Source organism: Corvus brachyrhynchos, unplaced genomic scaffold, assembly GCF_000691975.1.
Source record: "Corvus brachyrhynchos isolate BGI_N302 unplaced genomic scaffold, ASM69197v1 scaffold115, whole genome shotgun sequence".
In the NCBI taxonomy this organism is placed as follows: domain Eukaryota; kingdom Metazoa; phylum Chordata; class Aves; order Passeriformes; family Corvidae; genus Corvus; species Corvus brachyrhynchos.
The window spans coordinates 19,690,196-19,717,479 of NW_008239553.1; the positions used below are offsets into that span (position 1 = coordinate 19,690,196).

Genomic DNA, 27,284 nt, shown 5'->3' on the forward strand with positions numbered 1-27,284 from the left:
AAAGGAGGTATCACAAGAGAAGGGGTAGAAAGCTGTTTAGTCATAGAAGTTTAATGAGACTGCAGTCTAATCAAATTGTTGATGCCACTGTTGCCTAAGCTTGCATGAAATCACATGGAGAATTTTCAAAATAATTACAAACAAACAAAGTTTAAACTACATCTGTGTCTATGAAAAGTTTATCAAACAAAAACCTCTTTTTGAAGTGAATATTAGGGCTGCTTCTGAAACTCACTCATGTTTTAACTTGTTTTTTATGCTGGCATGACTGAACTTTTTTCCAGTTATTTATTGTCTTACTCTTACAGACCTTCCCTTTACTTAGTAAGCAACTGCTTAGAATCATTTTGCATTGCAGAGTTACTGAATAGCAGACTATAATATTTTTTTAATTATGTACATTTTTATGGCCTGTATCAAGGGATGTTAAAAAAACTAGCATGTGATATCATTATTCACCTGCATTTTAGTATCAAGTATGATCCTCTGTCAAGGAGGAGATCATAACACTATTACGTGTACTCTTCAAAGGAGCAAAGAAAGATAAACATGCAGGATCACGGAATAGCTGAAAATGACAGAGTGGTAAACATAAGTGAATTACAGTATCAAGCAAATCTAGAAATGACTTTGCAGTTCTGGCACTTTCTTGGGACTACAGAAAAGGAAACACCTAAATTTGCTTGTAACAGACTTGAAAAAAGCCTCTGTGCTGTGTAAGTCTTGTATATTTACAGTGGCTATTACTTTGCTTTTCCCTTCCCTTTATTGTAAGTTATTGTTTGCAACCTTTAATGCCTAAAATTCCCAGGTATCAATTTGGCTCCATTTTGTTGCCTCTGGTGTATACTGCAAAGAGTTATTGGCCTGAGGAATTTGCTCATCAAAGAATGAAAACAGAGATATAGGGAGGTGATTTACTTATTCAACAAATGCAGGATGAGCAGTAGAGCAAAGGTGTCAGACATGGTTTGTTTCTCATCTACATGATAGAGAACGTGAGCACTCAGCACTAGAGCAGGAAATTATTTTCCATGCAACTCTCTTCCTATGATACGTTCCATATCATAACAGGATTTTGTTCCTCCTAAAAATGTTTAACAGTGAATTGAAGAACAAGCTTGGGAAGGACAATTACCTTATTACATTGTCCTATATAAATTACTATTCTAAGCTCAGAGGAGATTTTAAGCTGTCATAGTTTTCATTCCACAAAGAAGTATTTGTAATCCTTGCAAAATCAATTCTTCTCAACATAAAAGACCAACAGATCCACTCGTCCATGGTTCTGTTTCCCTTTTACTTTGCAAAATAACTTTCAGACAGAAGCATCTGTTTCTGTTTAAAACACTTAAGGGATGTAGTTACCAATTAAAAGAGTGATGCAGAAAATATCCATGTCATCTTAACTGGGTCAGATTTTGGCAACTGCAGAGGAAATTACCTTCCCAGCAAACTGTTTGCCTCTCCCTCCCTCCCTCTTATCTTTTCACAGATTTCAAGATTTTTCCAGAAAAAACATTATCATTTATGGCAGGGTCTATAAATAGCATTTAGTTCCACAGCTGCTGGGAACACAGACATTTCTAGCATTTTCCACTGTTTCTCCTTATAGCTTTCTGACAGCTGGAATATCCCAGTCCATCATTTTCAGTCACTAGGGTCTAGAATGACTGAAGGTCATCATACCCTTTTCCGAGTTTATGAGCTAGACCACTTTTATTTTTTAATATGTTTTTGCAGATTGTTTCCTTACTACTCCTTTGATCAAGCAGCTAACCAATGTTTGATGTCTTGTTTTTTTTCTACTTGAAGGGAACATAGTCCTAAACCTGAAATTACTGACTTGAAGCCATTTTTATCAGAACAGACCTGAATAGAATCACAGAATCATAAAATAGCCTGAGTTAGAAGGGACAACTATAGGTCATCTAGTTCCAACCCATGGGCAGGGACATCTTCGACTAGATCAGGTTGCACAGAGCCCCACCCAACCTGGCCTTGAACACTTCCAGGGATGGGGCATCCACAGCTTCTCTGGCAACCTGTTCCAGCAGCTCACCACCCTCACAGTAAAGAATTTCTTCCTAATGTCTGGTTTAACCTGTTCTCTTTCAGTTTAAAGCCATTTCCTTTTGTATCACTACACGGCCTTGTAAAAAGTCCCTCTCCATTTTGTAGCTCCCCTCACATACTGGAAGGCTGCAATTAGGTCATGCTGATGCCATCTCTTCTTCCCGCTGAATAACCCAAATTCTCCCAGCCTTTTCTCATAGAAGAGGTGCTCCACCCCTCTCATCATCTTACTGGCCCTCCTCTGGACTCACTCCAGCAGTGTCCTTCCTGTGCTGGAACCCCAGAGCTGGATGCAGCACTGCAGGTGGGTCTCACCAGAGCAGAGCAGAGCAGAGCAGAGCAGAGCAGAGCAGAGCAGCAGGAGAGACACAAATGTTTTTCATCGGTTGTCTTTTTCCTTCTTAAACCTGTCAGACTACTTTTGTACCATGTAGGAGAGATATTTTAGTATTACTCAGAAAAAATACGTTCCAATCAGTGTTAAATGTTAGTTGTATTTTAATCACTAATTTTGACCATCATATTTGCATATTATAGTGGCAGTACATTCATATATATATTCTATAATTTATGTTTAGGTGGGATCTTGCACTAACTTGTTGAAATGTAGTTATGGTGTGTTTTTGAGTCATATTACTATTTCTTTGAATTCTTGTCTCTATGTCTCAGAAGTGTAAATGTCCAGGAGAAAAGAAAGAAAAAAGTAGATCCAAAGAAATTCTACTCTCCATGGATTGGTTAAATGATGGGACAACTGAAATGTGCAAATCCAATGGTATTTAACAGCAAAACTTTCTTTTACTGCTTTGGTTTAATCTAAGTCTGTTTCTACAGACTTTTACTGTACCTGCAATGAACTGAAGTGACCCACTGGCATCAAAGAGGTATAGAAATAGGTACTGGTGTAATAATTTATAAAGTCTTTGAATAAGTAAAAGTGCACTTCTGTACTGTTAGATTTGAAGAAACAGTGGATATTTCAGCAGAAGAAAAGATAAGATAAGGCCTTTAATTCTAAGACTAAGCCATTTCATATGCCCTACAGCTGGTCAGAACTAATTTCAAGTTAGTAATCACGTGTGTGCATATCATGAAAGTAGAATAACACATGTAAATTGGAATTTAACAGATGGTTAAACAGAGCAGAGAGTGTGTCATTAGATATTTTTGACAAAACACATTCTTTCAAAATTAAATTTGAACACATATTGCATTTTTTACCTGCTAAATTAGGTTTCTGAGGACCTATCCCTGACTAGAGTTTACAAAGCTGAAAGGACAGGAATGTGTCTTATATCTTGTCCTAATAAGAATAGTCACACATATTGTGCAATTCAGAATTCTGTGATGGTTTTTCTCCATTCCCTTGTTCCACATGAAGAACAATCAAGCAGAATATTGTTTTTCCTCTATTTTCTGTGCAACTGAAAAATTTACTGAATACTTGACCTCTTGCCACACACAAATAAATCACATTTGCCAAATGTGAAGCCTCATGCCTGGAGGAAAACCACTTCTTTGTATTTGGAAAGAAAAAGTGGTGATGGTAGTTCCTCCTCCATTCACAAATCGTTGCAGGTATCTTAAAGCAAGTGCTCTAATTCCTGCTACTTTTAGGAACTGGCATCCACTGTGAAAGAAAACACCTTTAACAGAACTTTATGAGGTGTTTTGAGTGGAGCTTGCTCAGTTGTTCCAGTTCAATTCTACTTTTTGTAAACTTCTTTTAATGCAGTTGTTGGAATTGAGGTCTGAGCAATCCCAAGTGATTATCCTGAAGGTTCAGGTAACTCTAGGTTCCATAAAATCATGTTCATTTTTCCATCTCTCTGAAAAAAACCTTGAGTTTTTGGGCAAAAAGTCAGTGTTTTAACGTATGCTGAAAACCCGTGTTCGTTATATTACTATAGTCATCACAGTTGCATGGTTTAGTGTACCACAGGATGGCAACAGCAAGTAACTAAACTGAAACTCTCCAAGATCTATTTCAGAATAGCCTTGAGAAAACAGTTTAACATGTTTTGAACTTTTTAGTGGGTTTTTATGCCTTTTATGCTCCTCCAAGTTCCTTGGTTTAGTTGAGGAACAAGTAAGTGTCATGGGAGAAATTCTATTTTGTGAACACTTCAAACCTAAAAAGCACTGACATCTGGTGAGAGGAAGTCTCATGGAATTTCAATCCCAATTTCCAGACTAAAAGCTACATAGAGCATAAACAGATGCATGGTATTTTCAATACAGAATTTGCTATTTAAGGTTAGGAAAGCACATAGAGAACTACATGACCTTTTATAAATTAAATTATTTCATGCTTAAAAAAATTATAATTTAAATTGCATCTGAGATTGCAATCATTATCATATAACTGCATGTACAGTGCACACAGTTCTAAAATGACTGTGCATTATTTTTCTACTTTTTAGTATTTTTCCATACTAACTTTTTTTCTGGAAGAATAAAATATCATGCATGCATACAGTTCACAGCTGTATGTTTACACAGGTGTCTGAACAAATTTCGCCTATTCAACTTGCTTTTCCTGAGCAAAACTTTTAATTTAAAAAATACCCCATAAATTGAAGATATATGATTGACTTGTAACAGTGTGTTCAAAAAAGTGATAGAAATGTATTTTTTAACTAGGTGCTATTCCATCATCATAATAATTTTTTTATGCACAAAATTTGAAGGTCAAACTGAATAAGAAAATATAGAATAAAACTGTGAAGAATAATATGGGCAACAATTGCTATTACTTCTGGATAAGTGACTATTTCTCAATTCTGCCCATTTATATTCTTCCTTTTTCATGCACTTTGCACATGACTAGTAGTAGGCTGGAAAAGTTGCTGAACTGGAAATACCAGTAACTATATTTATACATACTGACTCGAAATTTAACCAAACAAAAATATCAGTTCATATAATTATTTCAGTTTTTCAGAAAGTGTTTAGATCCTACTGGTTTTGTAGGTGCTTGATCTAAAATGTAATTTGCATAGCAAATTAATGGACCTCCTGTGGACTGTTTTATGGCATCTCTGTTAATTGATTCCTATTATTAACTTGTTCAGTACAGTTTCGAAAATAATAAGAAAATTATGTGAGGTGTACAGGTTGACTAAAAGTGTACACCATATATATGTGGAGGACAGGGAGTTTGCAGCTCATTTCTTCAAAAAATGTGCTGGTGCAAACATCACCGGCTGGTGGCAGCAGACAGGATGAGATCTGTCATTCTCAAGCTACTCTTACGAAGAAAGTGGTATCTTAAGATTGTATTTGGCTAGTATAATTATTTCTGGTCCTGGAAAATTTAATATAAAACCCCAGTCACATTTCTAGGTGAATCTTCTGTGCTTGAAAGCACTCAGAGAAGTCTCAGAATATGATGCTACATGTACTTTTCTATATCAGGAGAAAAAAAAAAAAACCAAAATGAACAATAATTTTCAATAGCTGTCTGTACATTCTCATTGTGCAGAAGGACATTGTGTATCCCAGTCATAATGAGGCAGAAAACAAAGACAATGCTTTCTGAGTTACAGGGATTCAAGGATCAGAATCAGAAATATCCAAACTTATATCCAGCTTATTCTCACATAAAAGTAGCTTCTGTAGCCATAGACTGATGCCTTTCTCTTCTGTGCCTGCCCACAGATAACTATAAAAGTCAAGTTGCAACTGACTGTGCAGGTGGTCAAGTTCTGTGATATCAGTTCTTATAGTGCAGTTTGGTCAGGACTCATTGTGCAATCTCATCTTTGAGATGGTCTTTTAGTATTGTAAGGTGATCTCTTCACCATCTTATCTGTTTGGTCTCACTAAGAAGTTTCTGTATTTGGGTGGCTCTTCGTCCCATTATCATAGAATAAGAGTCAAAATCGTTGAGGAAGGCAGGAAGAAATAAAACAGTTATCCAGAGTAAGTAGAATTTCTGTTCAGGGTCCTTGTTCCCTGTAGTGAAACTCCAAGCCTTAAATCTATATCCTTTCCTTTCTGGAGTCCAACACTCATGCAGACAGAATTGATGCTTCAAGCCATATTTTCTAGAGTTCTTGGGTAATTTCTTAAGTACAATCATAATATCTAGTCCACCTTATAAAGCCTTAGAACAGAGGCAGGTGCCTCCTTTGATAACAAGACACTGTGTGCAAACAATGAAAGCAATCTTGTAATTTTATAGACGATAATGAATAGTACTGGCTTTTCCCTCCTGCACTTGCCTTTAGGAAGTAAAGATTTCTATCCTGCTTAAAAATGTGTAATTACAGGTATAGTTCATCTTTAAACCAAAATTTTTACTCAAATGAGTTTGCAGTTTGGGGGTTTGCATGAGTACCTTACTGCTTGGTCACATGGGACTTTGAGAAGTATGTCTTGCAAGATTAAAAGAGGAGTATTATTCTCCCAAAGAAGTTCTGATTGGCAGAAAGAGTGGACATGTTGTTTTTCATGAACAATGGCAAGTGGCTGAGATTTCTCCTTTGCTATAGCAAGGATGAATTGGAATGGTAGGAAATATGTCAATAGACCACTGGAGGTATATATGTGAAAACTCCTGCCTGTCCATTTCTTGGTTGACTATATTCTGTTCTTAGTGGTTTGCTCTGAAGTCTGGATATTTAGTCATGTGGATGCCGAATAAGAGAGTACCATCAGGCATGACACTGAATGTTTGTATTTTCCTAAGGCTCCATTCTGATGTTGCCCTCTTGCTGATTTTTTCCAGTAGTATTGTTTTTCTCCAATGCCTTCCTTGAGTCATTTTGTTGTTGTTGTTGCAGTTTCAGATACACTCAGCCTCTTCAGTTCACTGGGGCAAAGTGCCTCCAATAATATGCCAGTCTGCCTTGGCACACCATGACAGTGCCGTGCCTAAATGTGCTTAAGGTGGTGCAAGCTGTAACGTTGATATAGATGAACTGATGGAGTAAGTGCAGTGCAGTGATACACTACTTCATGCTGATCAGCAGTGGTCTTAGTTCTTAACCTGCTGGAAACTTTCTTTCTAGAACTGACAGAATAATAATAAATCCCCTTTTATTCCTGACTGCATATTTTCCTTTTTTTTTTTTTTTTTTTTTTTTTTTTTTTTGTTTGCAGACAACAGCTAAGATCTGTTTAAAATTCAGTTTCCTATTACTCTGATTACTGGCTTTTTCAGTCTATTTCCTAGCATCTGTTTTTCTTGCACCCATATTTAAGCTTCTTGTTTTCTTGTCGCTCCTGCTGATCTTTCATTCCTTTTATCCTCCATTCTGTAGTCCTTGGACTTTTGCTTTATCTGCTTCTTTTCACAGCACTGGTGAAATGCTTAGCTCACAGAATACAAAAGTCACATCAAAACCAGGTTTGTGTTCCTTTATCCCCAGTCCTTCAAATGATTATTCATGCGTTCTTCAATGACTGAGCTTCCTTGGAAGATTTTGTGCAAGAATCTATAGTTTTCCTATGAAACATTTCAGTCACTTCCATAGCATCTTCAAGACAATATATATCCAGATTGGAAAAAAAGCTTATCAGAAGCACTTTTTTTTCATGAGTGTAGTCAGACTGCAAGGGTTTGGGCTTGCCCTTAACACTATAAATAGCTTAAGTGTTGATATGGGCTACATAAAGGGGATAAAGAGCCAGGCCTGCTTGCTAGCCTCTTCCTTCCTTCTATCCTTCTTTTCCTCCTTGTTTCTGTCTCGCTCTTTTTCTCTCCTTCTCTTTTCTTTCTTTGTTTGTTCTTTCAGTCATTCCGTTATTCATTCATTTTTTCTTTTGTTCATTCTTCTTGTTGATCTTTCTTTTTCTCTCTCTTTCTTTCTCTCTCTTTCTTTCTTTTCTTTCTTTCTTTCTTTCTTTCTTTCTTTCTTTCTTTCTTTCTTTCTTTCTTTCTTTCTTTCTTTTCTTTCTTTCTTTTCTTTCTTTCTTTCTTTCTCCCTTCCTTCCTTCCTTCCTTCCTCCCTCCCTTCCTTCCTTCCTTCCTTCCTTCCTTCCTTCCATCCATCATTCTTTCTTTCTATCATTCTGTCATTCTTCCATTGTAAAATATTGTTCTAGGTGAACAAAGATGCTTCCTTTTTTTTTCCTCAGGGACTGTGCTTTGAGTAATATGTGTCAGCACTATACTTTCTCTCTGGAACATGTATAATATCTAAGATTTGTACAGAGCTACTGCAAGCATCAGTATTACTTCTGAACTACTAATATTATAAATATTATGTCAACACCTTTTACCTAGTTAAAGTTTTGAAGAAATAATTTTGTACCGTGAATTTTCAGAACCATCAAAACTTTTACTCCTCTTCTAGCTTAACTTAATTTTGGTGTACCTGATCAAATTTATGGCAAAAGAAAGCAGTGTTATGTATGAGAATTACTTAAAAGGGTAAAAACATTTGTGCCTTAATTTTATGTGTTCAGTTGAAGAACCCCTTAAAGCCTGCTTTCTTATTTGTTTCATTTTATTTACTTCCATGAAATTGATCTTAGTTAAATGGTAATTAAAGAGAAATCAGAATCAGAGTTACTTATCTCAGGAGATGCAGTCTGTAACAGTGTTGGTGAATAGTAAATATTATGTACTTCTGTACTCATAAAAGTGTATGAGAAGAAAATTTGAGAGCATTTGTTACTGAAAATTTTCTTGGCCACTATCAGTGTTGTTGAAACTGATTTTGAATTTAAGAACAAAGTTCTGCAATGCCAATATTTTTAAATTTGGCTAGAGTTCAGATGCAAAATGAAGTTAGAAACATGCTTGAATACTGTTTAGAGATGCTTTTGATACTGTTGATCATAGTTTTCTTTCAACAACCCCAGGTGGTGCTTAAGGCTGGGGGCAGAGTGGCTGGAAAGCTGCCCAGCAGAAAAGGACGTGGGGGTGCTGGTTGGAGCAGCTGAACATGAGCCAGTGTGTGCCCAGGTGGCCAAGAAGGCCAGTGGCATCCAAGCCTCTATAAGAAATAATGTGTCCAGCAGGACCAGGACAGTGATTGTCCCCCGGTACTGGACACTGGTGAGGCCACACCTTGAATCCTGTGTTCAGTTCTGGGCTCCTCACAACAGGAAAGACATTGAGGTGCTGGTGTGTGTCCAGAGCGGGGCAGTGGGGCTGCTGAAGGGTCCAGAGCACAAGTCTGATGAGCAGCTGAGGGAGCTGGCATTGCTAAGCCTGGTGAAAAGGAGGTTCAGAGGGGACCTTTATTGGTCTCTACAAATACCTGAAATGAGGTGGTTGTCAGTCTCTTCTCCCAGGTAACAAGTGACAGGATGAAAGGAAATGGTCTCAAGTTGCTCCAGGGAGGTTTAGATTAGATATTAGGAAAAAATCCTTCATGGAAAGGGTTGTCAACATTGCCACAGAAGTGGTGGAGTCACTCTCTCTGGAAGTGTTCAAAAAACCTGTGGATATGCCACTGGAGGATGTGATTTATTGGTGAACACAGTCAGGTTCTAGGTTTACAGTTGCACTTGATGATATCAGAGGTCTTTCCCAGCCTTAACGATTCTATCATTCCATTATTCTAAAGCAACTCTATTCATTATCTTTGGTCATGGTGCCAATTGACTGATTACTCAACAGGACTAGATATCTATTTTTGGGTGACCAGTAAGTCCACATCTAGTGGCAGGATTTTATCCACATCGTGATTGAGGAGGAAAGAATTTGCAAAATAGTGAAGCCATGGTTCGTCCTTGTAGTACATCAAGTGTCTTATTTTAATGTATATTAAAAATTATTCCCCAAAATAAAGAAACCATTTTACAATGCACTATTACTGTGATAACTGAATGTCTGAAACAACTGAATGCACACATTTGATAGTGTATTATTGATACGAGACACTACCATAAACCAAAACAGTATAGCAGAACCTTTCATGAGCATGACTCAGTACAAAAAACCAGCTTGCACTCCAAAGAACTTAGTCTATTTCTGTGAATCCCCAAATTGAGAAAAAAAGCAATTACTATGGTGTTCTTCTAAAGAAGACCTGAGAAAATATTATATTTCACAGCTAAATTATTTATAGTAAACTTTACATGATAGTGAGAATTTACAGGACCAGCTAGTCATAGAGTGTTTTTTCTCATATAACACGGAATACTGCTGTTCAGAAGGGCTCTCTGGTCTCAGCTGCATTGTGCGTCATTCCAAAAAGTAGGAGTTTCTTCAAAAGTCTGTCTTTATTATCATAAAATTGTGAAAATTTAGTGTAACAAAACTAGTTTCAGAAATGACAGAATGTCTCGTGGCTATTTTGACCTATTTTATCATTAGGATTGGGGCTGGGGCAATTTAAATGCCTCAAGTTTCACCGTTGGGTCTGACATGCTAATATTGTGCCCTGTAGAAGGCTGCAGGTAGATTGTTGTTGGTTTGGGGTTTTTTTAATAACGTTCATACTGACTGACAGAACATCCAGTATTGCAGTACCTGTAACATATTTAAGGAAGAAGCTGAAATTATGGTCTTTCAGCTAGAGAAAGATATGAGACTTGCACGGCAGGGAGACATTGGCTGTGGCTGACATACTTTGTCTAGTACATGTGAGGAAGTTCTTCTTATCTGACCTTTTATGAGGTCGTATTGCTCTTGATACAAGTAATTAATTTCTTATAATCAACTTCCATAATAAAAAGGAATAAGCTCATTTAGCCCCTGGAAATTTTTCCCTGAAACAATGTTAAGATTTCTTCTGAGTGATTAGCATTTATTTGCAATGAAACTAGAGTGTGAAATTGAAGTGAAACATTATTTTTATTTGCCCTAACTTTGAGCTAAGAGTTGCAGCAGTTTCTTTCATTCTGCTGTGATAGGAAAAATCCTGAAAATACTGATTTTGAGGTAACATCTGGGAAAAAGAACCGGACTGGTTGGAAATATTCATTGAAATTTGTTTGCATCAAAACACTGTGTTTTTTAACTGCCATTATTTGCTGGTTTTTATTTTTAATTATTATTTTTTATTTTCTATTTTGGAGGAGAAAAGGAAGATTTAAAAAAAAAAAAGGTCAGAAAAAACCAAACTAAAATTACAACTGGCAACAAGTGACAACCAAGAAAAATCTCACCTATTTTTTTCTGAAAAATTTTAAAAGCTATATAATTGATCTAAGAATTCAAAGAGGTTATTTATAGGAAATTTTCGGTATAGGATTTTCCTGTCTCGAATTTGTAAGCTCAGACCAGTGTTGCAGAATGAATTAACCTTCATGTAAAAATACCCTGTTCCCAGCCACCAGATAAATATATAATTACAGAAGCAAACTTGAACTTGGGTTCTGTGAGTGATAAGATATTTTCAGGTAGCTGAAACTAAATAAGGTGTTTTTTTATATTACTAGATGTTGAGTGTTTTCATAACATTGAAATGAGGAAGTTTCCTTTAATGCACAATTCAAATAAAATTTAGTGTTGCAAAACAAGTGGGCTTTCACATTTTGCAGCATCAGCTCCTAGAGAGCTACTTGTGTCTAAGCTAGCTGTGTCTAAAGAGAATTAAGAGCAATCCTGCTTGGAGCAAGAAAAGTTTATTACTGACTTCCTGCACCACTTACTTGGTGGAACGCTGGTACCCATGAGTGGATGAGAATTTCAAGAAAGTGACACATACAGATGTGAAAGGAAATGCAATGTTTGTTACTTTTTTCTTTTAGGGCATGGAAATAATCTGTTTGGTATTTTGATGGTGGATGACTTCTCAGAAGAATTTCTTAGTGACTAAGGTGTTTAAGATCATGGACGTACAAATGCATAGAAACAACTGTGGATCTTTCTGCTCTCCTACCTGCCTGGTTATGAGTCAGATTTGGTAGGCAGTCAAGGACCCTCTGGTGTATACACTCAAGTGAATAATCAGATCCTCTTTTGAAACAGAGTGTTCTCACTTATATCTCACTGTCTCTGTCTGTACTGAAAGACCATTTTAAATCCAGATTAGTATTCAGCCAAGCCTAATCTTCATTTTGCTATCTTCCAATTTAAAAGATGTTTCACACTATCTCTTTGGAGAAAAATTTTGGAACAAGACACCGCCTTCTTACTAGAATAGTTATTTTTCATCCTTCACCATCTGACTTTTGTAGCTGAAGGGAAAAACTATTTTATGTTTGCAAATGTTTTGCTCGCTCTTAGTCACTAGAATGACAAAAATGGCTTTATCCAGGGAAGCTAAAACAACCTGCCCAAAAACACAAATCAAAAAAGCCAACAAAAACCCACTCACGTGTATGCTGAAAAATCAGCATATAAAAGTTGCCACTATGTACTGCTGGCTTTCTGGAGTGAAAATTAGGACAACAAAAGCCTAAGGTGGTGTAGCTCAGTTAGCTAATGAAGGGTGCTGAAGTAATGATGAGTTAATATGAAACAGCTAATTTGTCTTTGTCAATTTTAATGCTAATCTCTTTGTACCACATCATCTCCCAGACACTGTTACTCACTGCAGGGCAAACCTGCACTGAGTTAGAAGGACCAGAAAACACAACTGCTCATCACAATATGTTTGACTCTCTGAATACTTTCCTCTGTCTGTATGAGTCTGGCACTACACAATTGTTTTCAATGTCTGTACATGTTGTAGTGTAGAATTTTTTTCTCATGTACCTCACAGCAGTTGTCTAATGGGATCATTTCCAGCTAGTCTCCCTGCTTTTTTATAACTGAGAACATAAAATTATATGAGCTGGGAGCATATAAATTTAATGCACTCTTTTGGGCAAGACTTCACTTTTTTGTTGATGGACTGGTTTTTTTTCATGCACATATCTTAATATTTGTCTGTACTAAGTTTAATCATACATGTTATTGCTCAATTTTTTTGCCTTGTGACATCTTTCATTTACTCAGCATTTCTATTTGTCCCAAGTATTTCAATACCTTCTGCTGACTTTTTTTTGCTTGATTTTTCACCCATTTTTCAGGTCATTGATCAGTTTATTGAGAAGCACAGTGCTTAGCAGAGGTTTCTGTGAAACCCAGCTTGTGACCTGCATTTGTTCTTCATTCCACTGTTTATTGTTTCTGTTATTTGTCCATTCAAGGACCTTCCTTCTTATACCATGGCTATTTAGATTCATTTAGCCTTTGGCATTGGATCTTGTCAAAAGCATTTTGTTGGAAAACACCAATAATATGCTTTTCAAAAGCAGCAGGGGGTCTTCCTCTAAAAAATGGTGTTGCCTCATTCTGCTACAGTCTCTACTAGTTTTCATGATATAAACATCATGTGAAAGGATCTGCAGAGCCTTTCCTTACAATCTAATATCCTAAGAACCAAAAGAAGTTACATATGAAGACCATGCACACCACAACCATCAATTTGCCTATTTTACCAGTGGCTTCTTGCAGGGTGCCTGGGTGTCTAATGCCTAGACCTTATGGACTATTGGTTTGTTTCACAGTCTCTCCTGCTAGGCCATCAGTTTCAGACAGATCCTTTGCTAAATCCTCCAGTAGAATTTCCGCTTTCCCTGATTTGCCACAGTAATTTCCAATTTCTGGCTGAACACTTGCCTTTTAAGTTCCACATTTTCCTTCACCTTGTATTAGAAAGAGAAACAGTAGATAGCAAAGAGTATGTTGGGTCATTGCAGTGTCCTCTGATTTATTCACATAGACAGGAACTCGAACATCCATGGTCGGATTTCCACTGTTAAAAATTGATGGTCTGGCTTTGCTTCCATTAAAGCCTTGGGAGCAGACTTTTTAATGGACTTCAAATCAGTCACATTAAAAATTGTAATCATGATTCATGTTGGTGTTCAGGTTTAATATTGGAATTACTGTGCAAGCCTCTTTGGTCTATATCCTCAAGGAACTGAGGCACCATCTTATTCCCTATCAGACATACTTTCTAAGAATCTCACATATGAAATTGGAGGCCAAGCAGTCCTAAATGAAAAATTATCCAAATTGTTCAGAATTTTGAATGTAATAATAAGATAATTGCAAAGGAGTAATTTTTGAAGTGCATTCACGAGGAATGATGTGAATAGAAAAACCTAAATTGGGTCCATTACAATTCAGCTCTTTCAAAGCTTTTTGAAATTTATTTCTTAAATCATATAGCAAATCAGCAGCAGGATCAGTGTAGCATGGATAGTGTTACTGTAATATTAAATTCAGTTTGCTCTATATGTTACTGACATGATATATTTCAGGTTTTTTGTGTACTGACATAGTTTATCTTTGCAGTTGATACAGTTAATTACATTTTCAAGGAAAAGTATAATGAGCTTTATAACTTGGCAGAGAATTCCTAAGACTACTGAAATGGAAAAGACATTATAATATAAGTTGCCTGTGTAAGACATTCATTTTCACTGTATCTATTCAAGAAAATTTGGCATCAATGAACTCATAAAATCTGATGTTAAAATTTACATTATTAGACTTCAAAGTCAGCAAGCAGACAAAATTATTTAGTCATGGAGTTTCTCTGGGTTTTTTGTGGCATTTTTGAGATTGAAATAAATTGTTTACTTGACAGACAGGTGGCTGTAAAGTGATTACAGCTGATTTTAACAATATGTGACAGTAAGGGAAATTAGAGCTCATTAACATTCATTAGACCCAGTGTCTGCACCACTGATCAATGACTGGACTACTCTATGGCTTAAAATGCTTAATGATTCTTTGTTTGACAGGAACTAACTGCTACTGGAGGAAAATGTGGATGGTCTGATAGCTGGCAGAGTGAATGTGGCCTGCACTTTATAAACGGGGGAAATGTGAACAACTGGGGAGCAGAATGAGTGCGAGAAGCCTTTCAAGGCTTGTGGTGATTGATAAACTATATTGTGGTTGGCACAGACATTCTATGTTCTGCATAAGAGTGTTAGCATCTGACTGAGCAGAAAAGCAGGGGAAAGTGAGATTGTCTGTGTGATTAGGTGAAGGTAATCAGCCATCTGTTAGGCATAATGCACTTACTAAAGATGAAGATAGAAAGCATATGCGTGTATGTGCTTACACAGGATCTCTAACCTTTTATACCAGTATCCATGACAATATAAGACTGTATATAAAGAATTAACACAAGGCAAAAAAATATGCTCGATTCATCTATTTTTTTTCTCCCACCAGAAGGAATGCAAGCTGGTAGCTGTGTTGTGTAGTTCTTAAATGTGTCCTTCAGCAGACTGAAAGAGTAGCTTTTGAAGCGGCAGAAATAAATAATTTGAGGAGTATTTTTAGAAATAATGGTATCATAACTCGCGGTCTGATTGTGACAATAAAAATAAAGTTATGCCCTGCAAATGTTGAAAGATGAACCTTTTATTGATCAGGATATTTGACATTGCATTTTCATCTGTTCACCTGCAAATTTAAAATCAGCTGGTTTGTACAACTATTCTGGGTACAAAAAAGGCTTGGTTTAGAAGAAAGCTGAAATGTGATTTAGTACGGCTTACCCACCTAAAACTGTTATTGATGCTACCAGGATTTTTCTGATGTAGAAAAGGAGACTGAGCACAGCTTTTAAGTTTCATTAAAAAATTTTGGCAGCGATAGAGGTCCTGCTTAGAAACAAAATAATCCCTTCTTTACCTCATTGCAAAAATTATTTTTGCAAGGTATAAAGATTGCCTCGAGAAAATTTATTCAATTTTAATATGTGTTCTAGCACTTATTGTAGTGGTTTACAATTCACAATTTGTACATCCTACAAAATCTGGAAAAACAAAATTCTCCAGAAATATAACAAAATTTAGGGCCAGCATTTACATCATAAATGTCAATATATGACCCCAAAGTATTGTTTAACTTGATCATCCCTTCTTATCCCGTTTTTTTTAGCAGATGTTTTAAGTCTGCTATGCGACAGCTTGCTACATTGTTCTTAAATACCCTTTTCGAATTTAAAATTAAAATTGGTTTTACTAAAATTTATCATACGTCCCTTATGGTACGTTATGCAAATAGTGGAACTGATGGGGATTTCCATGCTCTATCTTGCTGGTTGTACCTTCCATATTTCAGTATGAAATTGTTCTAAATATTGGAGGAGAAAGGGTACAGCTAGAGGACAGTAGATGCAACTGCCCCTATGAGAATGGAGTGGAGAATAGACAATTGGGTCCTCTTCAGTGGCTGGTGGCTTCACAAAACTTCATGAATACAAGGCTTGCACGTGGTCAGTAATCCAAAAGGAAGAACTTCTGATCAAGAGTGTTTCGGCAAGTTTTATGACTCCTAAATTGCATAAAATAGATGTGTCTATGAGGTTGGCTGCTGCTGCTGGGCCTTGTTGTTTGCTACTTCGTACTCCAACATCAGAATTTTGTAAAAACACCTCTGCACTGGGGATTTTCCTATTTTCCTGCCGTACGCAGGGTGTGCCGGTGCCCGCAGGGTGCCCTCCCCGCGCCCTGTCCGCGCCGGCGGGACGAGGCAGAGCTGTCGCTGCTGCTTCCCTCCCGGGGCAGAGGCGCTGCTGCGGGCGGGAGGTGACGCGGAGCTTTCGGTTTCTCCGGTGATTTTAGGAGCTCAAGTGTGACCGCCCTCCTTCAGTGCCAGTGTTCTTGGAGAGCGCAGGAGGATCTTTCTTTTGTCCTTTCTCGCAGCGTAGCTGGATGATGATGCCTTTTTATTCTGCCAAGAATCAGTTTAAAGAAATCTGTGTCCTAGTGTTTGGATTCAGTCATTTCCAGCTGCAAGTTTCTCCTTTCAAGCATTTGTGAGCTTTTTAAAGCTTTCACAGGCCTTACTAATTCGTATCCACAGAGTATTTTATTACATTTGCAGAATTTTTAACTTCTTTTTTTTTTAAGAATGTGAAAAGAATTATTTATTTTAAAATTTCTCCACGTATTCTTAATTGAAGTGTTGCAACTTCTTCTGATCTGGCAGAAAGGAAAGGATTTAAAGGACTTGACTGTAAGAGCTACTAGGATTAAGGAGGCATTAGCTGTAATGCTGAAGAGCCACTCTTAGAGAGTCAAGCACATCGTAACAAAAAACAGGTCAGCAGGTTCCTAATGGTTGCTAATTGCACACTCAGTGTGTGAAAGCTAGACGTGCGCTCTGCATGCAGCATGGGCTAGCTTTTGTTTGCTTCTGCAGGAGCATGTTTTCATTTCTGTTTGCTAATTGCTTTACTAGAGCTGAGTCATACTGCAAAACTCTGTAAGAGTGCCAGGGGTTATTTTATGTGAAAAACTACGAAGCAAGCACTGCTCTTCCTGCGCTTTGGTATCATTTAGTGATTCACAACCAACTGTTTTGCTGATCGGCATGTTTAACAATAAACATGCAGAAACAAGGACCACATGTGTTTCACCAAAATTTCATTTTCAGGAGGAAATATTGTAAAAAAAAATGTTTTAAATATTGAGATCGTTTTGGCTGTTAGAACAGATGAATTCTATGCTTTAGAACTGGGGCTATGATCAGCAGTGTCTAAGACAAAAATGTTACTACACTGATTTTTCTAACAGTATATGTTGAGTATATCTGACACCAGAGTTTAAGCTGAAAAATGTAGGCAATGTAGAGAGATGGACTTAAAAAATACTCAGCTCCCTGAAATGTTAATTTCATCTGGCCCTGCTGCAGAACTTTTTATTTAACACCATTTAATTTGGAATTTTTCAAACTTTGAACTAAAAGACTTGGAAATTTTACAGCAGGCACTGAGAATATTTGCATTCTTCTTTCATTCCCTTTGCTTGATTGCACTGATAGAAAATTTTGTTCTGAAGTGCCAAATTAATATTTAGTAATAATATTTAGCATAATTTAAATATATTGTTTTGTGAACATGTAGATGTGCAAACGCTGATTTACTAGGTACTGGAGGGGTAGGAAATAAAATCAAATTAACATAAAATATAAAATTTTTGTCCTTCCTGGCTATGATAAGTGAAATTGTCACTGGGTACTTTGATACTCTCACTGCCTGCAGGAGTAGTCTTTAGATGCTGAGACTCCGTGTGAAATATTTAGGAATATAACTCAGTAGTCAAGTATAGTTGATTTAATAGTGAAAGGCACTGTTTTTTCTACAATCTTATAGCTTTTGTGTTAAGTAAGTAAAGTTGTTTTGGGTTGGTTTTTTTTTTGGTTGCTTGTTTTTGGTTTTGTGGTTTTTTTTGGCTTTTTTGGTTTTTTTTTTGTTTTTTTGGGTTTTTTTAAATGCATAGGGTTTATGGCAGCCTTCTTCTTGTGTAGGACACATGTAAGTAGAACACACAGAAGAAGAGGTACAAAGTAAAATGTTTCACTTATTTACATTTTCCAGTGGACCTCATAAGTGTATATTGATGACACAGAACTTGGGCTTTCATAAAGACACTTTGTAAAATGGTGTTTTAATTTTCGGTATATATTTTCATATTTGGGATTATTATATCTACATTTTGCTAGTGTTGTTGCTTATTGCAACTGTTCTTAATCTAACAAAACGACCAGAATTTAAAATTCAAAATGAAAATCAATAAATCAACCAAGTGTCCTCAATAAGTGCTTCAAGTTTGCCTGCAAATTTTTTGTTGTACATGATCAATAGTAGAGTTGGAAATTTAAATAAATCTTGAAATAGTCTGTGTTTAGTCTCAAATTTCAGGCCAAGGAATATGTTCCAATATGTACTAGTTTACAAATACCAGTTTTGTATTAACTTCTGGAGTTCAGCAAAGTTCTGCTGACTTTGTCAATGCTCATTTATTTGTATTGCAGTTGTAGAAAATCAGAATGTATTTTTCATTAATGAAAACTATAGTTTCCAAGGCGATTGGAAATTAGATGAGAAATTACAATTGGAAATGGCTATGAGAGGAGTGCAGTATTCGTTATTTTTCTCATGCAAAGGCCTTATTTGTTCAAATAAAAAAAGTTATTTTGAAAAAATCTATTTAGCCTTGAACTTCCAGTATAAATTTTTAGGGTGAAGAATTTATTTAGATGTGCAATACATCTCAGACATTATCATTTACTCCTTGTCTTTGAGTACTTTGTTGCTAAATTTGGTCTTAAAACAGCAGCGTGTTTTCTTTTTATCTTTGCAGCTATTTTTGAAAGAAGTATGGTTTAGACTTTCACATGTTAGCCATGGATGTAGCACTTTCTCCCATGAGAACACAAGAACTGGATCCAATGCCATCTGATGCCTCTCCCATGCTCATAAACATGACTCCTACAGTGGAACAAGATGGGGAAGGGGATGTCATGAAGGACCTTGACTCTGGCCAGCAGTATGAAAAGCCTCCTCCTCTACACACTGGGGCTGATTGGAAGATTGTCCTCCACTTGCCAGAAATTGAGACCTGGCTTCGGATGACATCTGAAAGAGTCAGGGATCTGACCTACTCGGTCCAGCAGGACTCGGATAGCAAGCATGTGGATGTGCATCTCGTACAGCTGAAGGTATGATGAAATTTATATTACAGACTTCTCAGTGAAGGTGTCTCAATCAACTCTGCCATTAGTAAAATAAACAAAAGGGCTTTTCCTAACTGCTGAAGCGTGTCTGACAGCCTGTGTTAAAAAGTGAATCAATCCTTTTAAGGGAGATAATAGAAACCACTTAATTATCAGATTTTTTTCAATGTTATTTGCTCATCACTTAATTCAACAGTCATAACCACATTCATGAACATATTCACACTCCAAAAGTAGGTAATAAAACAGTAGCAGTAACCTGACTGGACATCTCACAGGTGCCCAGAAATATTCCCAGTGATTTTAATGGGCTTCTATACCTAAAACTCCCAAATAAAAGTCCAACAAAATTCCAACAGAGCCACTCATTTGAAAAATATGCAAGTTTCAGAGGTAGTAGGATACACATGTGATCTAATGTCTGGCCTTTCAGTTATGGAAAGATTACATTGAAGTCTGAATTCAGGTAGAACTGCATTAAAAATTTTAAATATTAAAAAGTTTTTCTCAGATTTTTTTCAGATCAGAGACTTGGTGAGAAATATGAAGTGATGAGAGTTGAACAGTAAAACCAGTAAATCAACATTTTTCCTTTCTTTTTCCAGCAAGAAAATGCATTATCAAGACTGGAATTTGTCTCCCAAAAACGTGGGTTTTTTTAAGCTTTAAGAGCAACAATCTCCTTCCAACCCAATGATTGAACTCAAGTTTCTTTAAACAATTATCTCCGTCTTGGTCCCAGATCTAATTTTTGCTAAATCATTAAAGTTATTAAGGAAATTCAAGGCAATGTTCAAATAATTAGTGCCTGGGACCGTAAGTGTATGTTCATTTGCACGGCCTGGTTTGCTGCAGCAGATGAGGCACGCTTTTGAAAGGCGGCAATCTCCAAAAATAGCACAAATGTTATCTCTTCAGACTGAGCTGTCTTCTGAGTTGCATTCTGAGGCCTGTTTATGTGAACATAGTCTTCCTTCATACTCAGTGCAATGGTATTTTATTTGTGTTTATTTTAGGACTGGACCTGCAAGCTGTCTTAAAATACAACACTGTATACTAACACTGACCAGGGTGATTGTACCGTAATTAGTCCTAAGCAAATAGAGAGTTGATCTTGATTTTTTAAGGGTCCCAACATTTTTCTAAAAAATTTAGGGTAGACATTGCCAGCTTTTGACAAAATCTGCAATGTGCAGTAAATTTTTAGCAGATCCTGTGAAAAGGTATTTCTGCAGTCAGACTTGGGAAATCTTGCTGGACTTGGTGCTAGTTCTGATCTGGAATTGCTTGTGTCTGTATTAGTGCAGCTCTGAGCTGAAACTGAAGGTCTGTGGAGCTTGTGTGTGGTGTTTGCACCCAGCTTTGGGCTGGTTCAGAGCACAAGCAGAACTGCTTACAAAATGAGAATATTCTGTACATACAGCTCACCCTCATAAGTCCACTAATACATTTTATTTATAAATGGAAGTCAGTGAATGGATAGCATTCCTCATGGTTTTTCTTCTTTTTAGAGTTTATTTGTGAAGTCACACGAGTCAATGGGAGTTCATAAAATACTTTCCTAAGGGTTTTGTCTATGTAAACAAATGAAGCAAAGTTTTAACAAGCACATTAGGAATACAGACCCTCTGTAACCTGCTGACCTTTAAATCTGTATACAGACAAAAAGAAATATAACTGTAGAAACAAATGTTGTGAAATTATTTTATATAGTATAATATAGACTTTAGATGTATTTTGAATAGTTTATCTACTATATAACTAATGAAACCTAAGCAAAAGCCAAAACAAAACAAAAAAATCCAAACCAAACAAAAACCCAACTATAACTTCATACAGATATTTTTTTTTCTTCTGTCCTCTGATAATATTCCTGAGGGGCTGCTTCCAAATGATGTGTGTCCTTCTGCAACTGTTGTGCCCAGGCTTGACAGTGTGAAGCTTGACTGTTGCTGAGGAGACTGGAAAAAGTGTTTCACATATCTCTCAAACAAAACCTACCAGTTTAGTATTTTCTTTTTTTCCAAACCAGCAGGAGATGGTTGATTCAAGTTCATCTTGTAATTCACTCTAGTTCCCAATTGCCTTTCCCACAATATGTTTTTTTCACCTCACTCTTGCCCATTTTATCTGTGAAATTATACATGTAGGATTTTACCTTTGTCCATTATTAAACTTTTTTTATTTTATCTCATTCCACATCTCCTCCAAGCCCATTAATTGTTTTCATCTGCAAATTTAAGAAGTCTTCTTTCTGGTCTTTTGTCCAAATCATAATGAGAAAAATGAGTTATACAGACTCTGGATAAAAGTGTATAACATAATGGCTTCTGAATATAATTTTCAAAATGCAAATGTAGCAGTAAGACAAGCAATTTTTCATTTTCTCGTAGTTTTTTTTCCTCAGCCAGGAGATGTCTGATTCCATTTTCATGAAGCTTTCTATTTGTTTTGGTTGCTTAGAGTTGATTTCCTTCCTCTGGCTGTCAGTTGGCTTGTGGTGATAAGAGTGGTTTGAGGATCCGGGCCATAGCAGCCTCTTTATATTATTCCTTGGAAAAATTGCTCAGCACACAGATCATCTCTTTCTCTTGTGAAAATTTTCTCAGTATCTCAGTTGCAGATCTATCTGTGCTTCTGCTCTTTCTGTAATCAAGAACATTGCTTCTTTATTGTGGCTTGTTCCCTAGGGATTTTGGTGTTTGCTGCTAGTCTCTTTCCGTGCTACATGAATTAGGGTTTTACTAACCGCCACTGATCCTTTGAAAATACTTGTCTCACTTTTGCAATGTCCTTTCTCAGAACTAGCCACATAGCATGAGTGGGAGGTTTTCCTTATATTGTCCCTTGGGAAATTTCCTGGAAAGCTCAGCTTCACATGAGTGCTCCAGGAAGATAGTTAAAACGTAACTCTTCTGATTCCAGAACGCCCTATTTTAGTCATTCATCTGGCATCACTCTGAACTCAAGCTGTTCTGTGATACATTTGCATCTCTCTAACACATTCAGTGTAGCTGTTATCAATTGCAAATATTGTAAAAGAGATTAAAAAAATTATGTTTTTGCAACAAGAATTTATAGAAGTGCTCTCTTTGTCCTTGTATTGTCTTAAACAGTTGAGATGCTTTCATGATCCTTTAGTTTTTTATATTTTTAATAAAATATATTTGCTTTTACAGCAAAATCTTTCTTGGAATCCTTCTGAGGTATAACCTGGATTCTTCTGCTTTATATTATATCCCTTAACTCTCACAAGGAAGGGTCTACTGTTTCAAATGATTGATAACTGCTTTCCATCTTTTTGAAAAAAAAGGTAACTTGGGATGACCTAGTATAACCTTCTGTATCTGAGGTGTCTGTTAATTTCTAACTTATTTTGGAGTAAAGCACTCCATCACTTCTTTGTGACTTAAATATCTGAACCCTATATTATATATTGACATCGAAACAAACACAATTTATGCTGTGATAGTGTCTCTTGCAGTCCATAGATGTTTTCTCTCTTTCCAAGTAGAGAGATTTCAGTCATCTTTTTCCAGGATACCTGGGTCCGTCTCAAACATCTCTTGACTGGATCTCTTGTCTTTTCTCTTGACTCCTACCAAAAAAATTTCATGAATTTTGGATAGAGATCAAATATCATGTAACCATTATCCTTTCACTATCTCTGTTTCTATGTTTTGAGGGACACAGAATTTTTAGTTGCTCTTTTTCCTTGAATTTAAATTTTGGGTAAGAGGAGAGTGCGAGAAATTATCAAAACAAGATATTAAAGTGTATTAAAGTCTAATATATCTGCAGTTAGATACAGGTTATTCCTTTCTTCATTACATTGTGAGCATTTTGAAGAAATGTAAAACCCAGGGTAGAGTAGATACCTTTCTCATTCCCTCCTCTTTAATTAGCTTTTTCTAATCTTCTGAGTAGTTTAGTTTAGTAGGCCTACATATTTAAATTTTCACTCTTCTCCTGTGGCCTGAGCATACTCCTTGATTTGGAAAACGTCAAAATGGAAATAATGTAATAGCAGAAATTAATCTGTGTTTCTCAAGTTCTATCTGGTCAAACAATCCATTGCTTAGAAACCTTCTAACATGTCTGGCAATTCTACAGTCTTGCTCAGATGGAAGTTTTTTGGAAAAAAATGTGACTTGTTTACCACATCTTAATGTGCTTTACTACAATAATAGCACACCTGTAAAAGTCGTCTTGGTTTTGTAGCTGTTAGGCTAACCTCTCTTCTGCCTAAGAGAAGAAAAATCACTTTTTCCACATCCCTCAAAAATTGCCCTAATCCCTTGCTATGTGTTGTCAAACAAACAGAGGCTAGTGCTCCCTTCTGTGCAGAGTGCAATCCTGGATGTGTTGGACATGCTGCTCACTTGCCTACCAGGTCAGTGCCTCCAATGAGGAAAGTGATGATCAAGTCAATTTTCTAGGTACTAATTAAGTTTAGAAATTAGGTACAAAGTTGTTTGTAAGGATATATGGTAGTCTGAGTTCAAAAATGCAAAATTTTCGGCAGCAGAATACTTTCACTGAAATGAGCAACAGGGGTATTCTTGTGGTATTTAGACATCTACAAACTAATTGGCAACTGAGCAAGATGATGCAGGGCTGTGCTTTGTCTGAACACAGAAAGAGCATATGTATTTTACTGGAGATTCAGCTGCCTTCAAAAGAAAGCGGGATCAAATTAAGATAGAAGGCTGCTGGTTAGAATAAAATAAGAAGCTCCAAGAATTGGGAGCTAATAAAAAGTGGAAAAAATTGAGAAGCAATGAGAAATTCCTATCTGTTTCTGAGTAGAGAAGAGAGTACTACTTTGGTTAGTCTGCTGTTATGTATGTGTCAGGGGAATAAAAATAGCTAAAAGCTGGAGCAGACTAAACTGGTAACCCCAGTGATAATGGAAGATCTGGCTTGCATAATTTATCAGGATAAATGAATAATTAATAAATGTTGCAGACAGCATTCTGGACTCTTTTAAGCTTGGACTCTCTTTCTGAAGAGCCAGGAAAGGTGACCAATAAAAATTGTCGGAATTAGTGTTCTTGTGATAAAGGGATTTGCATATTCCTTGGAGAGGTAGGACATCAGCACTGGATATTCCTTCTGGGCTTGTGCAAAACAGATTAAAAAAAAAAAAAGAAAAAAGGAAAGGCATATGTTGCCTGATAGACTCATTTGAGGTCCATGTACATGGCCGTTGGAAAGGAATTTTGAACAATGTGTGAAGTATCTGAGCCCTCCCCTTAATGCAAGGGACAATATGAACACCTCCTTTAATCAGCTAGAGTTTCTACAAAGCAAACCACTAATGACACACTGAGCAAAAATTCTGCAACCTGTGACATTACTTCCAAGGATAGAGATGCATTCATTAGTTCTGAGTGACGTATTTGGACATAGAAGGGTGATGTGTAATTCAGGGACATTGTAGATAGGAGTACAGTAGCATCTGCAATGCTGTGGAGGTCTTAAGGTTGTCCTAAAATAGACATTTGGATTGTTCTGCAGTCAGGAGACTTGGAAGAAGAAAGGTGAATATTTGTCTGTGATGAGGAAAAAAGTGGGTCTTCTGCCACTCTCAGTTTCTTCTAGTTCTAAAATAAAAGCTCTGCAAAATCTCACTTTCATTTGGATATTTACACTTTTGAAATATATACTTACTCCAAAATTTCTCTTTTACATGTCAGCAATACATGAACGCATGTAAATGCACTTTGACCCAATACAATTATTATTTCTTCCTCTCCTCTCTCCATATTACTTTACATTAAAATATGGTAATACAGGCTGTAGAAAATGAACTAATAGGCTCTACCAACGGTCTCTGGAGAAATATTAAAGTAACTATAAGATTCCAGCACAGATGGTACTTATTACAGTCTCCTCTAGCCTATATCCTAGTCTGACTCAAATACAAATGTTTACTGGATACAATGCTGCAATGATATAAATAGTTTTCATTATGAGGAAAAATTCTGTATGTCAAGTCATCGTGTAAATTCATTAACAAAAATATTTGCTGAGAGAATGTATTTTGTTATTTTGTATTTGTGTATGTGATGATAATAACACATACTGATGTTCAGATTTCCTGGAAAACCCTACATTAAAACTATTCCAATGGTGTGAGTAAGATTTAGTGTTGTCAAATTTTAAAATGACAGGTCATTCACATCATATAATTATTTTTATTCAAAAGTAAGGATGCCAATGGGATTTTTTATTATGAAAGTTGTGACTTTGTTGCAAGAATTTTTTTAAATGAATATCTACGCTAATATATATGTCTGTGTAAACAAAGGCGTAAGCACAAAAGCAGTGCCACATAAATCATAGTGGTGATTTTTTTCTTGATGATTTTTTTGAGTCTATATGTTATGAGGTAGGACAATATGATGTATTATAAGAGTCACCTATTTCTGATCTGCATTGTGAACTATTATGTTTATAGGTGTTTTCTTGCTTTGCATATTTCGGTATTCCGTGGATGTATTTCTTATTAGTCCTTATGCTGGCTGGGTTTGTTACATTTTCAACTTACAATTACATGTCACTTTTAATAGATATCCAAAAACTGTAATATGGCATAAGGGAGCAGTCACAGTCAGGCACAGAAAATTGCACAAAATGGAAGGAATTTTTGGTTTGTTACATTATGTTTAAAATTCCCTTATGGGCTTTCATTATGGGAGAGTTGACAGAAGAAATTTCAGGCTATTGGATGATTGCTGTCTGAATGCCAAAAATGCAACATGAATGTCTCAGTAACATAACAAACTTGCGTTTTAGTAAGAACAGGTTCTGAAAGTTAGTGATTTTTAAACATCCTTGGATATTTGCCTCTTGCATCATGTGAATTATTCCTCAGAATGAAATCCTTTTCGTAAATAACCATTAGAAACCCTGCAGTGAATTGGTATGATTCCTTCATATATCAGCAAAGCAAAAAGGTTCTGTGTATTTTCCTGTGGAGAAGGCAACGTGTCTGTATAGCGACACTTACGCTTTTAATTGAAATGTTGTTGTACGCATAGCAGCCACCTTGTGACTGAGGCGTGGGAGGTGCCGTCTGGAGGATTGAGATGAAGTTCATGTGACCTTGCCTGAGCTTGATCTGTCTGCTTGGGGCAGTCTGGGAACCATACTGGACCCTGACCTTCTCTTAAGGATTGCTCTGCAGCTTGCCCTTGTTGTTTGAATCTAACAAATACAGCTGGATGGCAAGTCTGGGCAGGAGCCTGGGTTCAGGCTAGTGTCTGACTGACACTGTAGATGTAGTGATGTCATCTGATTCAGAAAAGGTTGTAAATAAACAAAAGATTCTTTTTTCATGGCTTGTCTAATGCTTTTTTGATTTGTATGTAAAAAAGCATTAGCAGGATTACATACATACATCCAAAAATGACTTGAAAATTTTGATGTGTTCCATTTCTCTAGTGAAATTGTGCAGAATTATAGACTGATGAACAAGTTTTCTCTTTGAACAGGAGCTGAACCATTTACAATGGACTGTGAAGAAACAGGGAGGAAAAGGAGAACAAATACCTGCCAGTTTCTCCCTGTATATGATTTCCTGGAGAAAGACAGTAGTTTTCATGTAGTCAGTTATGATTCTCTATCTTGCATTTCAAAAGATGGAGCACTTCTTTTTTTGGAAGTGTTTCCATCTCTTTTTGGAAAACACATATAATTCAAAAGGCATAAAGCAGCACTGCATTACAGCACCACTATTACAGCAGTCATAGCACTCCAAAGTTCTGACAGATCATTTATAAGTTTTCACAAAATATAAAATCTACTGAATGTATTAATACAT

General features: G+C 36.5%; 1 protein-coding gene across 5 annotated transcripts in view; it reads left to right on the forward strand.

The window, feature by feature from the left end:
- Positions 1-27,284, forward strand: part of AKAP6 (A-kinase anchoring protein 6) — a 274,630-nt gene that overhangs the window by 32,964 nt on the left and 214,382 nt on the right. For all 5 annotated transcript variants that reach the window (XM_017741971.1, XM_017741970.1, XM_017741972.1 and 2 more), the window contains exon 2: positions 19,084-19,441. In XM_017741971.1, coding sequence (XP_017597460.1) covers positions 19,118-19,441 — 324 coding nt within the window. In that variant the 5' untranslated portion in view covers positions 19,084-19,117. The remainder of the gene's footprint in view (positions 1-19,083; positions 19,442-27,284) is intronic.